General features: G+C 50.2%; 2 protein-coding genes across 8 annotated transcripts in view; one reads left to right on the top strand and one right to left on the bottom strand.

Annotated features, from left to right (window-relative positions):
- GTF3C1 (general transcription factor IIIC subunit 1) overlaps positions 1 to 2,238 on the bottom strand; it is a 39,479-nt gene extending 37,241 nt beyond the window's left edge. For all 3 annotated transcript variants that reach the window (XM_053364069.1, XM_053364071.1, XM_053364072.1), the window contains exons 1-2: positions 1,990 to 2,238; positions 993 to 1,202 (exon numbers count right to left, since the gene is read on the bottom strand). In XM_053364069.1, the coding sequence (XP_053220044.1) occupies positions 993 to 1,202; positions 1,990 to 2,210 (431 nt within the window). In that variant the 5' untranslated portion in view covers positions 2,211 to 2,238. The remainder of the gene's footprint in view (positions 1 to 992; positions 1,203 to 1,989) is intronic.
- A 55-nt stretch (positions 2,239 to 2,293) lies between these two features.
- Positions 2,294 to 13,349, top strand: part of KATNIP (katanin interacting protein) — a 32,597-nt gene continuing 21,541 nt past the window's right edge. For 2 of the 5 annotated variants that reach the window (XM_053364077.1, XM_053364073.1), the window contains exons 1-9: positions 2,294 to 2,441; positions 4,223 to 4,299; positions 5,598 to 5,767; positions 6,880 to 6,980; positions 7,812 to 7,946; positions 8,877 to 8,999; positions 10,371 to 10,608; positions 10,952 to 11,092; positions 12,294 to 12,490. In XM_053364077.1, the coding sequence (XP_053220052.1) occupies positions 4,238 to 4,299; positions 5,598 to 5,767; positions 6,880 to 6,980; positions 7,812 to 7,946; positions 8,877 to 8,999; positions 10,371 to 10,608; positions 10,952 to 11,092; positions 12,294 to 12,490 (1,167 nt within the window). In that variant the 5' untranslated portion in view covers positions 2,294 to 2,441; positions 4,223 to 4,237. The remainder of the gene's footprint in view (positions 2,442 to 4,222; positions 4,300 to 5,597; positions 5,768 to 6,879; positions 6,981 to 7,811; positions 7,947 to 8,876; positions 9,000 to 10,370; positions 10,609 to 10,951; positions 11,093 to 12,293; positions 12,491 to 13,349) is intronic. The other 3 variants (XM_053364075.1, XM_053364074.1, XM_053364076.1) reach the window with 3 other exon arrangements.

The raw sequence follows: 13,349 nt of genomic DNA, 5'->3' as shown, positions 1-13,349 counted from the left end.
ACTGCATACGTAGGGCTGGAATACGCAAAGAAACATGGGCACATTTCAACTCAAGACCCCACCCAAACAATAGGCTTTCTTGTCCAGATCCGCCTGAAAAGACACTGCAAAGCTGACCAAAGCTCCCATGAATCTGGAGTGCTGGTGGGCTTAAGAGCCACTTTAAGCAAGTGCCACACAGCAAACCCCATCACCTCTCAGTAGCAAGAGGCTGAAGGAACTCCCACTTACACCTTCACTAATTACTTCTAAGCAAGCAGAGGAAAAGCTGACAATTACTAGATTCCCACATCACAGTTAGTAACAGAACCACAAAAGTAACAGGCAGGCAAAGGTATTTCTTCTCTTGCAGCCTTTTTTAACAGGATAAACTTGGAAGGAGCAGGCAGGGAAGAACCTGTTGTTGGTTATTAGCCCAAAGCACAGGCGGCTAACCTGTGCCCCTGCTGAGATGTTGCTGGACTGGAATGACAATTCCTGACCATGATGACTGGGGCTGACAGGCCTTGGAGACCAACAGCATCTGGAAGGCCACAGGTTAACCACCTCATTTGGTGGCCCTTGTTTTAGCACATTCCCATAAAGGCACCTCTTAATTTCCCTTCGTCCCATCTCCACTTAGCTAGCCTGCGTAAATGGTGCAGACATGTAGCACTCCACCCTTCTTTTGTCCTCCAGGAATAAGCTTTCACACGGATGTGTCAATTGAGAATGACACCTGCCCACCCACATCCACCAAATCTTAATGATAGTGACATTGTCACACCCCTTCATCTTGTTCCAGGTATGCTTTTCACCGGCATTCAAACTTTTACTGGAAAATACACTTTTCTTTCTATCTTATGACAAAGCTATACAATTCTCCTTTTGACTCCGTGGACAGTTCTGCAACAGAATAAATTCAACAGTCCTGCTCCACTTGCCCACTCTGCAGACATCTGCCCCACCAATAGAGAGCCTGGAGCAAAAGCAACTAGCAAACGCTTACTCACTTCTCATAAGCTTCTGCATATGTGCAAAGGGGCCGTAGGTCTTTTGTTCTGACCAGGTCAGTAACATCCAGCCTCTCTTTAAAATACTGGCATGAACCCTGAATGCCTTCAGGGTGATCCAAAATCATGTGCACAGGATAAATGTCATCTAAAGGAACAGGATCTCTCTTGGTCTCCAGTATTCCTGTTTCAAGATCAATTTCTTCATACCTAAAATGAGAAGAGGAGAATTAGCTCTTCTCAACCCCAGCCTGTCTGCCCAAGATTTGCAGCGGGTGTTTTTTGTTTTTTTTAAAGAATCTCCCCTCATTTCCTCTAAACCAAGATGTTGAAACCTTTCCTCGTAGGGGAGCCGCTCCATCATGTCCTTGTCTCATTTTCACTGCCCTTTTCTGAAGTTCCTATAATATCCTTTTCGAGGGGAGGCAACCAGAACTGTACACAGCATATCCCAAGCATGATGGCAGGGCCAGATTTAGGTTTGATGCGGCTCTAAGCTGCTGAAGGTAATGGGGCCCTTTATATGTCCAGCTGTCCTTTGTCAACAACAAATTGTCGCTTTTTTGTGTTGAAGATATGCTATATGGTAATTGATGGATCTAACAGATATCTAAAGCCACTTGCACATGCAGGATGTAGGCACCCTATATATAGAAAGGAGCAAACCAGTGATATTTGAGGGAGCAGGCTAGCAGGCGGGGCCCATGACTTACATCAGAGGAGCCTACACAACACAAAACACTGTTGATGTATGTAGGTTTTATTTTTTTCCAGACCTTGGCGGAGCCAGGCACGGAGCCTCCCCAGCGTCTGCCTCCCCAGGACTAGAAACGTGAATGGCATCCGAGCCCTTGGGAAGAGCTTCCTGACGGGGGTGGGGGGAGAGATCCGCTCGGCGGGGCAGGCTCTCCTTCCCGGGAGGTTTCTTAAAGAGAGGCGCCGCTGCTCCTGCAGGGGGGCTGGACTAGATGACCCCTGGGGGCCCCTCCCGGCTCACCGGTCGTAGAGGTGCAGCGGCGGCCTGGGCTGAGGGAGCAGGTAGAAGCGGAGCTGCGCGTGCGCGGCGAGGGAGGCCCAGAGGAGCTGCCGGGCCTCGGGCTCGAGCGGCAGCGGGAAGGGCGGCACGCGGCCGGCCAGGCGCTCCCAGAGGGCCCCGGGGGTCACGCCGTCCAGGCCCTCCAGCGCCACCTCGCCCAGCGCGGCCCACAGCGCCTCCATGGCGCCTCGGCCGCCCTCCTCCGGCGCCCTCCTTCCGGCGCGCCGGAAATGACGCGCCCCGCCCCTCCGAGCGCCGCTTCCCGCGGGGTCTCCATGGCAACGGCCCAACAGCGGCGCCTGGCAGCAGGGCGAGGAAGAAGAGGAGGAGGAAGAGGAAGATGGAGTGAGCCCCGCCGCGCCTGCCAGGGCCGCGGCGCCCCCGGGAGGGTCCGGCGAGTGCGGGGCGACGGGGTAGGAGGCGAGCGGGGCGACGGGGAAAGGGCGCTGGGGGGCGGGGGGAGGAGCCGGGGGGGCGGGCGGCGCCACAGGCCTCCGGGCGCCCCGGACTCCCGTCCCCACCGGCAGCCCCACCGCTGACACCACTGGGCGTGCTGGCTGCAGGGACTTGTCGTAATTAATAATCATCATAATAATCATCATCATAATAATTTATTTATACTCTGAGCGGCTCCCAACAAAATATTAAAAACACGATAAAAAAGATTTGTAAGATGAAATTACTACCTATTCAGGATGAATAATGTAATAACTTTAATGATATATCAAGAATAGGAAAGAGTGAAATGCAGTGATGCAAAATTTAAGTTTGTAAACCATTAGGCGGGAGGGAGGGAAGTCCTTAGGCTCAGTTGAGCCAAAGAGATTTAATAAGAGAATATGATGTTACACAATGTGATTATATGTAAAACTAATAAAAATTAATTTTTAAAAAAAAATGCGATAAAACATCAGACATTAAAAACTTCCCTAAACAGGGCTGCCTTCAGATGTCTTCCAAAAGTCGGATAGTTGTTCATTTCCATGACATTTGCTGGGAGGGTGTTCCACAGGGCGGGCGCCACCACAGAGAAGGCCCTCTGCCTGGTTCCCTGTAACCTCACTTCTCACAGTAAAGGAACCACCAGAAGGCCCTTGGAGCTGGACCTCAGGGTCCAGACTGAACAATGGGGGGGTGGAGATGCTCTTTTAGTTATATGATTTTCATTATCATTATTATGTAGACTTATTATTAGTTCAACCTCACCCACAATGGTGCACTCCCTTTTTGTCTCCCGAGACAGACAGATGCCAAACTAAATTATTGTGTGTGTGTGTGTGTGTGTGTGTGTGTGTATATGTATATATATATGTGTGTGTGTGTGCGCGCGCGCGCGCGCGCGCGCACACCCACCCACCCTGCTTTTTCCCTCAAGGCTGTTTACACATAAATTAACAGCTACAAACGTAGAAGAAGCCTTTCCTCGATGGTTCCTTCCAACTCTACAGTTGCGGTTCCTTCCAACTCTGCAGTTCTATGATTCTTTGAAGAAAAACTCCCTCTCAAAAGCCATCAAGCATTAATAGAATTAAAACTATGCAAATAATTACCATGACAACTGCATGGCACCAGCCCTTTCCTTGAAAACAGCCTGTTCCCAAAAGCCTGTTTGAAAAAAAAGGCCTTTGCTGTCGGCGGAAGGACAGCAAGGAGGGAGCAGCCTGGCTCCTCTATGCAGGGAGTTCCAAAGGCTGATGGGAGTTGGAGTCCAACAGCATCTGGAGGGCAGCACCAGGATGGGGAAAGATGGCCTGGCCCCCCAGGAGGCAGCGCCACAGCTGCCCCCACTCAGCTTGCGCAAGGGTTCTGTTAGGAGAGGTGCCACTTAGGGCATGAGAAATTCACCAGTAGGCTGAAGGAGCACCACCATGGGTACCCCCAAAGCCAGGCATCCCCCCTGCAGCAGACTCCCTGCTCCCCACCCCCAAACAAGAACACAACCAGCATGTGGGCACCAACTACTTAGGCAGCCGAGGCAGAATGTCAGGCATTGGATTTGCAGGGCGACATGTGCCAGCCAATGAAGCTGAATGTTGGGTGATTATTCAGGACAGTTGGAAGGAATTGCTTTATCCGGGGCCAAATTAAACTGGAATTTACTCCAAAGAGGATGAAGTGACGGCCTCCAGTGTGGACAGCTTTATAAACACTGCTCAGGGCACCTGCAAAATGTTGCTTTGTTTCTGTGTTTCAGGCTTAACCAAAGGACATGGTGACTGACTTTGATGAGAAACATGATCAACATATAGTATTTCTTCAGCATAGAAACAGGTAGGCTGAAGGATGACCGGCAGGCCAGGAGAACAGATTTTGGGGGCCCTGGCTAGGTCTGCAGCCTGCTGCCTCCTCAGATATGGCAGGAGGCTGGGCAGGGGCCAATGAATCCTGGCAAGTCAGAGACTTTGTGGGTGATGGGCCAGTTGCCTGCTCTGAATGGGCTTGCGCTTGAGCCATCTTTGCCGCTAGAGGCTTGGGGCCTCTCTGGCTTTTAGCAGCTTTGATGTGACAGCCGTGGTGATTCCTGGATGAAGACATCCTAGTCATGCTGTTCTAGGTATTGACTCCAAGAGAATTTGCACTAATGGCCAATATGCTACCAGCCCAAATTTAAGGTGTTACTGCAAGGGTATGAAGCCCTAAACAACACGGGAGCAGCCTGTCTGAAGACCTTCTTTCTCCATATATTCACACCTATTCTTTGAGATCTGCTGGAGAAGCATTGCTTGACTGCCTCTTGTGAATGGGACATTCATTCATTCAATTCGTATATAACCCTTATCCAAAGATCCCAGGGCAGTGTGCAACATTAAAAGCATACGTAACATGGCATAATGAAAAACAAGAAAACAAAAACCATAGTAATAGTCTCCACACTTTTAAAAGGCTGTAGATTGTTTAATGGCCAAAGGCCTGGGTAAAAAGCAGCACCTTAGGCAGGCAACCTCTGAGCCAGATTCTTTCCTGGCAGGATTTATTTATTCAAACATTCTTGATGGCAGCTTGAGACAAGTAGTATAGAAATGTATGAATGAATAAATAAATCCTGTCAGGAAAGAATCTGGCTCAGACCATGGAGGTCTTCCTGCTTAGATCTTCCTGCAAGAATCCTTTACACAAACAGACTGCAGACAAGGATGTGAACTTGGAGGTGGCTCTTGGATAGCATTTTTTAAGGCAGAAAACCAGCTTATTGATTTAAAATATCAATAAACAACAGGTTTGTAGAAAAGCAAGCAGTAGCTTAGTAAATTCAACAGTCCATCTTGGGGATTCCCAGGAACTCCTCCTTCCAGGGCAAGATGATTCTATATTGTCCTTAAATCTAGCAGACCCTGGACTCTGAGCAGAGGCAGAGGCAGGTTTCAGCAGACTACTTCTCTCACTCGGTGCTCCCACAAATTTGGATAAATTTTGATGGTATTCCTCAGCTATTTGTAGGAGGATCTCCATCATGGCTTTGTGGAGACTTCTGCATCATCACAGAAGTCGTCACGGTAGCATTTTCTGTAGAGAGAACGTGATCCTTGGAGAACCCTCAAATCAGAAAATTGGTGTGCTGCATATTTTAGGATATTGAAAGAGCTCAGAAGAAAGGACCCTATGCAGATTAAGCTGGAGCAGCTGGAACAAGGGTTTATTCTGTATGTGAACGGAGCGAACTCAGAACTAACCAACCACCGCAAGAAAGTCAACCCTCAGAACTTTTTCAGAAGTGGCACACGAACAGCAAGGGGAAACTGTGAGTTCCTTCGTGACGTAACTGTATTGAAACACCATTGCACCAGGAGTAGGCAGAAAGTAAGCTGGTGGTCATTTTCTAGTGTGCCACCTCGTATCTGCTGGCCTTGAGAATCCTTAAATGAAGAAAACTTTGGGCAAGAGTGAAGGGTCTTTAGCAAGAGTGAAGGCTCAACACAGAAGTCATCCTTCTTTGGAGGTCTTTAAGCAGAGGCTTGACAACCATATGTCAGGAGTGCTCTGATGGTGTTTCCTGCTTGGCAGGGGGTTGGACTCGATGGCCCTTGTGGTCTATTCCAACTCTATGATTCTATGATTCTATCCCCCAGCTCTTAAGAGGTTCTCCTGATCACACCACCTTATTTGTGAATTTGACACACATTGGTGGACTTTAGGGAATCTCTAACTTTTTAGTAAATCACCCAGTCAAAAGCGTACTCCATCTGCCTTGCATCGTGCCCCTGAAGGGTTGATTTCTCTGTTTGGGCACACAGGCTTTCTGCCATGTGCAGAGCTTAGAATAGAAACCAGCTCAGGAAAGGCATTTTGTTCTAGTTGACCCCACCCTCCCATTTCATCTACAGTAACTCTCTTCAAGTGACTTTAACGCCTCCAAGATGCTACAGCATCATCTCTGCCCATTTTAGTCCCCATTCTTAGGTCCTTCTACAACTAACGAAAGCTGTGACATAAGCTGCCAGGCTCACTGCCTGGTGTCCCATACCTGCCATTACCAGCGCTGCTCCCTAGTCAGCCGACACAGAAGGCATTTTGGGAGAGGAAGGAAGCACCCAAAGCACTGCTGCTGCATGCAACATGGGCAGCCCTTGCCTGATGTGTCCCTCCCCCCTGCAGTTTCTAAATTCTAGAAACCTTCAGTGCAGCTGAGGATACACCTGCCCTGCAGCTCAAGAGCTGACAGAGCAGCTAGTCCCAGTAACTCATGGTGTGAGTCTTTCCCACATTTGGAACCGTGTTCCTCTCTGTCCTTAGGGCACACGATAATCTGTAGGAGAGTTTGTGTGTTGAAAGCCTTGCCTCAGGACAAGGAATGGCACTTGACGGCCTTTGAACCCTCCTTGTTCCAAGACTCAGCTCCAAATTTCCTTTCAGGTTCCAGTTCGAGAGCCCTGCTACAAGACGACAACGACAACCTACAAGGGAGGAGCACACAAAGTGCACCAAGTAAAATCCAGCGCCGAGGGTGGCTCCAGGTAGGGAGGAGGAGGGTGCACACACTTTGCTCCTTGATGGCCCCAGATTCTGGTTGGGAAAAGTGGCAGAGCAGCTTTTAAACTGATCACTGGGGTGAGGGGAAAAGCCAGCAGGAGCCAAGGAGTGTCCCATTTGGAACAAATGTCCCTGGAGGATGAAGATGAAAAAAGACAGTTTCACTTAGGAAGTGTAGAGTTGGGCACTGAGTTTGTAGCCTAGTCCAAGACTGATGCTCAACCTAACCATTGCAGCACATTAGCCCTACATTGCAGGTTCACATTGAGAGCCAGTGTGGTGTAGTAGTTAAGAGCGGTGGACTCGTAATCTGGTGAACCAGATTCGCGTCTCCACTCCTCCACATGCAGCTGCTGGGTGGCCTTGGGCCAGTCACACTTCTCTGAAGTCTCTCTGCCTCACTCACCTCACAGAGTGTTTGTTGTGGGGAGGAAGGGAAAGGAGAATATTAGCCGCTTTGAGACTCCTTAGGGTAGTGATAAAGCGGGATATCAAATCCTCCTCCTCCTCCTCCTCTTCTTCTTCTTCTACACATCAAGCCTCCTAGCCTGTTGGTTCGATCCCGCTTAAGGGATTCAGCTTGTTAATGTAGGGCCGAAAGCATGCAAGAGAAAGTGTGAAAACAATGGTGGCCATTAGACTGGATTAAGGCCATTCCAGAGCCCAGAGGATGCGAGGGCAGGCACAGAACATCAGCCAAATAATAGCTGGTGGGATTACAATGGATACTTGCCAGCGTGAAGGCAGTAGCAGATTCCTGTTTATTCCTCAAAAGAGTCAAACTTAACACACACAATGGGTTTTCCATTTTCTAGAAAGCAGTGCAGATCAAAACAGAAAGTGGATCCAGACTCCATGTCTCTCCTCCTTCAGAGTACTCTGAGGATTTTGAACCTTATGAAAGCCTAAGCTCACATTCAAGTGACTGTGAACAGGATGACGCTCGCCAGGTATGTGCCTCCACCATTTTGCGAAAAGCATCTTTTATTATCAAAGGTGAAACCCTAGCGCTAACACCAGGAAACAATTCTCTGCCTTCCAAGAAGGGTCTTACATTGATTTTTGTACCCTGTTTCTTCTTAAGTTCATGACGCACACACATTTGCACATGTGTGTACACACAGACTCAAACTAGCCACCCAGCCAAGGAATTTTAGCGTTTTCAAATATTTCTTCTTGGGTCTTTCGCAGGAAGGTGATGTCTCCAACAAAACCTCTGAATCCATTGTGGGTCTTGCATTCATGAGCAGCAAGACCAGCTGTTGCCTGTGTCACAAAGATCCACTGCTTTACCTTTGTGCTGATTTGTTTTTAATTTGTGCTAAACTGTGGTCTGCAACTTTAAACAATATTTAAGGTAACTGTAAAAAATCCATATTAGGGCAGTAGCTGCATTAGGCTCACCAGAATGTGCAAGCTTAAAAGTTCTCCTCTTTGTCAGATTTGATGGCAAACAAAGCAAGAGTGGTGGAGGAGGAAAAAAGCTGGATGATCAGTGTCTCTCGGTGGAATGTGGAAAGAAGTAGGAGACATTCCAAGGAGGCCTGTCAGATGCTGTACAGGTTTCAGGTTGCAGCTATGGAAGAAGGAAGATGTCGCAGGGAACCTGTATCATTTGCTGGTGCTCTGTGAAGAACACCAAGCTTGCACAAGATGTTGTACCTTTAACTTCCTCCCCTCTCATCAGTTTTTGCAAGTGTGGTGTTTTTTCTCCCTGACAGAAACTGCCTCCAAGATGCTTACCTTGCCCTGCAGAGTGTCGGAAATGAAGTCTGGTGGATGTTGGCAGCATCCCCAGGGTTTGCTCTTGGCAATTTGCCTCTCCTAAGCAGAGAAGCATCAGGAAGTTTATTTACTGCTACTTCTCTGTCTGTTTCCAGAGTCTCAAATCTCCAGAAAGCACAATCCCCAGTGGCTATATCCTCTCTGTTCCAAGGGCAGAACAAAGTATGAGCAATTATGCTGAAAAGGAAGAGTTGCTTCTCAGCATGGAGGACATGAAGGTAGCCTTGGGTTTGCCTGGCGGGCAGCATCTCCAGAACCCTGACAAGATGAATCAAAAGCTCTGCTGGACTTGGGCAGGAGCTCTTCATAGGTGCCCCCCCCCCGACAATGACAGCCCCTCCTAGATCCCCTGTTGGAAAAGAGAGAGGGGTCTTTCTCCCTCAATAGCCTTTGATTTTTCTCTTAACGCACAACCTAAGTCAGTTTACTGCAAGTGTTCCATCAGGCTTATGGCTTTGTAAACGTGTTTAGGGTTGCAGTCATAGTCTCCCTCATCTGCATGATGTCCTATTTATTGACAGCCTTTTCACCTGTATCATTCTCTAAAAGGTAAAGGTACCCCTGCCCGTATGGGCCAGTCGTGTCCAACTCTAGGGTTGTGCGCCCATCCCACTTAAGAGGCCGGGGGCCAGCGCTGTCCGGAGACACTTCCGGGTCACGTGGCCAGCGTGACGAAGCTGCTCTGGCGAGCCAGCACCAGCGCAGCACACGGAAACGTCGTTTACCTTCCCGCTATAAAGCGGTACCTATTTATCTACTTGCACTTTGACGTGCTTTCGAACTGCTAGGTGGGCAGGAGCTGGGACCGAAAGACGGGAGCTCACCCCGCCACGGGGATTCGAACTGCCGACCATACGATCGGCAAGCCCTAGGCACTGAGGTTTTACCCACAGCGCCACCCGCGTCCCACACCATTCTCTAAAGGATACCCTAAATGGCTGTGGCAGGGAGGGGTCCCAGGTATAGAAACCTTCATCAAGGGGCCCTGCCTGCTGCTTAGGGTCCTCGACCTGTAGGGTGCTTCGATCATCCTCTGAGGACTCTGTGTTGGGTCACAGGCCAGGGCTCGTCAAGACTCATCCCTCTTGTTCAGTCAAAAAGTCTCCCAGAGTGACTTTGCAATGATCACTGGTAAGACAGTCCTCTAAGGCTGAGTCTAAACAACAAAATACACAAGGAAAAAGGAATGAGGAAGAAATAAACAAGCTCTGGTAGAACAAGGGGTGCAGAGAAGTGAGGATTTGAGCTTCATTCTGCAAGCTGTGCTTTCTTTTGGCTGGGTGACTCATCTGAGTTCTCCTAGCTGTGATTCTGGGTGTTCCTGGGACCTGCATAGAGCTAACAGCTCCCAGCAACAGCCGCTGCCCCCTGATGGCCAGACTCTGATTCACCCTGCACCTCTTCATTGTCGCAGCATGTTGGATACGGAAGGGGATTTATAGCAGAATCTTACATACATCAACAGAGAGCAGTCACATTGAGTTTACTGAGGTTTTCTGCAAGGTAAATGGATACCAGGTAGCAGCCTTGATTTTGATCCTTTTTTTATTGTGAGATTTTCAACCTGTCTCTCTGGAATTTTGTGGCAGGAACTCCGGCAGAACTTGGAGTTCAGCGTGAATCAGAAGAGGATGGAGGAAGATTGCTCGGAAGGGGAGACCTCTGACTCTGTGGAGGAGGACGTGCCTGCTGGGGCCTCGGAGGCAGAGGAGCCCCTTGAGTCTTCTGGAGAAGACAGTGGGCTTCTCCTCAGCAATGCAGGAGACTCCCCAGCAGCAGCTGCGCCCACCTCTCTCCTTGTGCTGGAATTCAAGCCCAACTGCCAAAGTAAGTCCAGAGGGGGCGGACTGCCTGCCTTGGACCAGAGAGGAAAGAGAGAGTGTATTTTGCGTTGCTTGTAGAGAATTCTGCCAATCTCCCTTTCCCTTTTTGTGTCTTGTTTTGTTTGACTGTGGATGTGCTGGTGGAAGGTGATGTGCTGGCATTAGCCTTGTTTTCCACCACTCCCACTCTCTCATGGTACCAAAATAGGCAGCGTCTGAGAAGCAGTGGCCTCCCCTGTACCTTGGGGAGAGCCCAATTGCCTTTGCCTCTTCCACTCCCCCTGAGCGCATGCTGCCTTTCCTCAAGGAAGCCAGCCTGGGCATCACTTCTGTTTGTCTTTCCGTAGACATGAAGAAAGAGCGGAGCCTCTCTGCAAAAAGAAAGGGCAGCGCTGAGACCTACATCCCCACCAAGCCTGGTGGCCAAGTGGCTCGGCCGCTCTCCGCTGGGTGCCTGCACCAAGAAGATCAGGAACAGACGCCCTCCAGTAAGGGAGATGGTGATTGTTTCATTGCAACACCTAAAAGTTTGAGGGGGTGCAGAGGCTGCAGGAGGGGCCTGCCGCGAGGATGAAAAGGGACCACAGGCAGGTCCTGTTGCCTTGCAAGGGCCCAGCTGGGTGTGCTGCTTGCTTGCATTCATGCTCTCGTTGTCATGTATCACCATCTCGCTGGGGAGCCCGTTGGGATCTCATTAGTGAGGCACACAAAGCCTTCCTTGCAGAGAGAAGAGAGGAAAGGGAGTGTGACTTGGGCATGCCTCTTGGCAGTCGACTGACGTCTTTCTCTTGTGGCGTAGCATTTTCAAGCATTGCGCGGCACGGATGTAGAACCCCCAAGAGCATGCCAGTGTTTGGGAAGACTGGCTTGCAAAGCAGCCACCAGCCCTCAGAAGTCGCCATTAAATCTGACTTCAGATTGTTCTCCACAAACAGCCCTTCCTTCACAGGTTTCTTGGCTGCACATGTTTCTCCGGCTCTTTCTGCCTTTCTCTTTCTCAAAGAGCTCAGCTTTCAAATATGCCCCAGCAGCCCTGTCAGCAGAGAAATGCCTCTTGACTCTGCCTCTCTCTACAGCTTGCAAACTCCTCAAAAGGCTACTCTGTTTACTTTCTTCCCTCTTTGCTGTTTCCCTCCTTTTCGGCTGAATCCTTACCTTCTCAAGCGGCTGCCCTGCCTTCCTCCTCCTCCTCTTCCTCCTCCTCCTCCTCCATGCTGGTTTTTCTGCTTCCCCTGAGCTGCTGTCTGTTCCTTCGTGCCTTCTCTGCCTCTTCCTTGGCAGGTTTTCCTCCTCACTTGGCGGAAATGGCACAGGGCCTTGACTGTCAGACCTGAGCGGAGCCCACCTCAGCTCTTTGCTCTATGTCTGGAGTCACATCCTTGCACCCAGCAGATTGTTAGTTTAGGGGAAATGGCAGGAGCTGGGCGGCAGCTGCTTTGGCCTCTCTGACATCCCTGTGGGGCTGGAGGCTTGCGCCAGGGGGAAGGGTCCATATCATGCCCTGGGTGGTGCATAGGAGAGCCCTGGGTTTCCTTGCTGTGCATCACATACAAGACATGCCCCCTCTTCCTGCTCTGGGCATTTCCTATCCTGTGACACAGGAGCCCTTTCAGCCTTAGCCTGGGGCATGACTCACTTGCGCTTTGAGAAAATGGTCAGAAAGTCTTTTCTGCTTCTTTTTGGCACCAGGGCCAATCAACCGATCCGAAAGGCCTCTCTCAGCCACCCGGAAGAACGTGTGTGAGAAAAAAGACCCTGTGCTTTCAGCTTCTGTGGTCCTGAAGGCGGTGCAGGCAGAAAACGAGACCCTCCAGAAGGAGCTTCTGTGCAGGCAGCTACAGGCTGGGCCCCTGAGGGCTGAGCTGGAGCCAGCCGCTTCTGCTGAGGTCAGTAGCAGAAGCCGTCTCTCTCCCCACCAAGCGGGTTGGCGCTCCCTGTGTACACCCACCCCACCCTCGCCCTGCCCATTGCAAGCTTTCTCTGCTGACAGATAAACTGCCAGTGCCACGCTGAGCACTGCAAACCCCTTCCCAGCTGCTATGGGCAGCCCTGGAAGAGTTTGTACGACTGGCGCTTCCGTGGCAATGGAGAGCGAGCTCCTCCTGCTGCCTGATCCCAAATGTAGTCAGCTGGTGTGACTTGGCAAAAGGAAGGGGTAGTTTGGAAAACAAGAGGGGCAGTTCCTTGGGCTGGGGGACAGGAGAGGCAAAATAGTTTATCAAAAGCGAAAGTCTGAACAGTCAAAAGTGGCTTCATCCACTGCATGGGAATAGGAGGATGCAGAGGTAAATTTAGGGTGATGCCGCTGGGCATGAAATGCATTTGCTTCTACCAGCAGATGTGCTAAAGCGGCAGTGATTTGGGACAGCAGCTGGGGAGAGAAGCCACCTGCTTCCTTGCGCTGTCTCTGCCTGCCTGTTGCCAGCCACTGCCACGGAGTCACACTTGATTTCAAAAGAAGAAAAACCTCCCAAAACTCTCCCGAAATGAGGAGGCTGCTAAAAAGGCAGTCAAGAGGGCCAAATCACTGGAATTGCTCGGGAGTTGTCTAAAAGCTCAACTGGAGAGTGTTGTGCAGATCAGGAAAGGCAGCTCTAGGGCCAAGAGGAGGCCAGCGTGGTTAACAGGCAGAGGCAAAGAAGCCCTCAGAGACAAGACGGAAGTCTTGTCCAAATGAGAAGAACCAAAAGGAACACTAACTTTGCTCCCCCCCAAAAAAAAGTGCAAGCAGAGAGGGCGGGATCA

This window comes from Podarcis raffonei, chromosome 14 (genome assembly GCF_027172205.1).
Source record: "Podarcis raffonei isolate rPodRaf1 chromosome 14, rPodRaf1.pri, whole genome shotgun sequence".
NCBI classification, from domain to species: domain Eukaryota; kingdom Metazoa; phylum Chordata; class Lepidosauria; order Squamata; family Lacertidae; genus Podarcis; species Podarcis raffonei.
The sequence above is the reverse complement of the archived record's forward strand: the minus strand, read 5'-3'. Positions and strand labels throughout refer to the sequence as shown.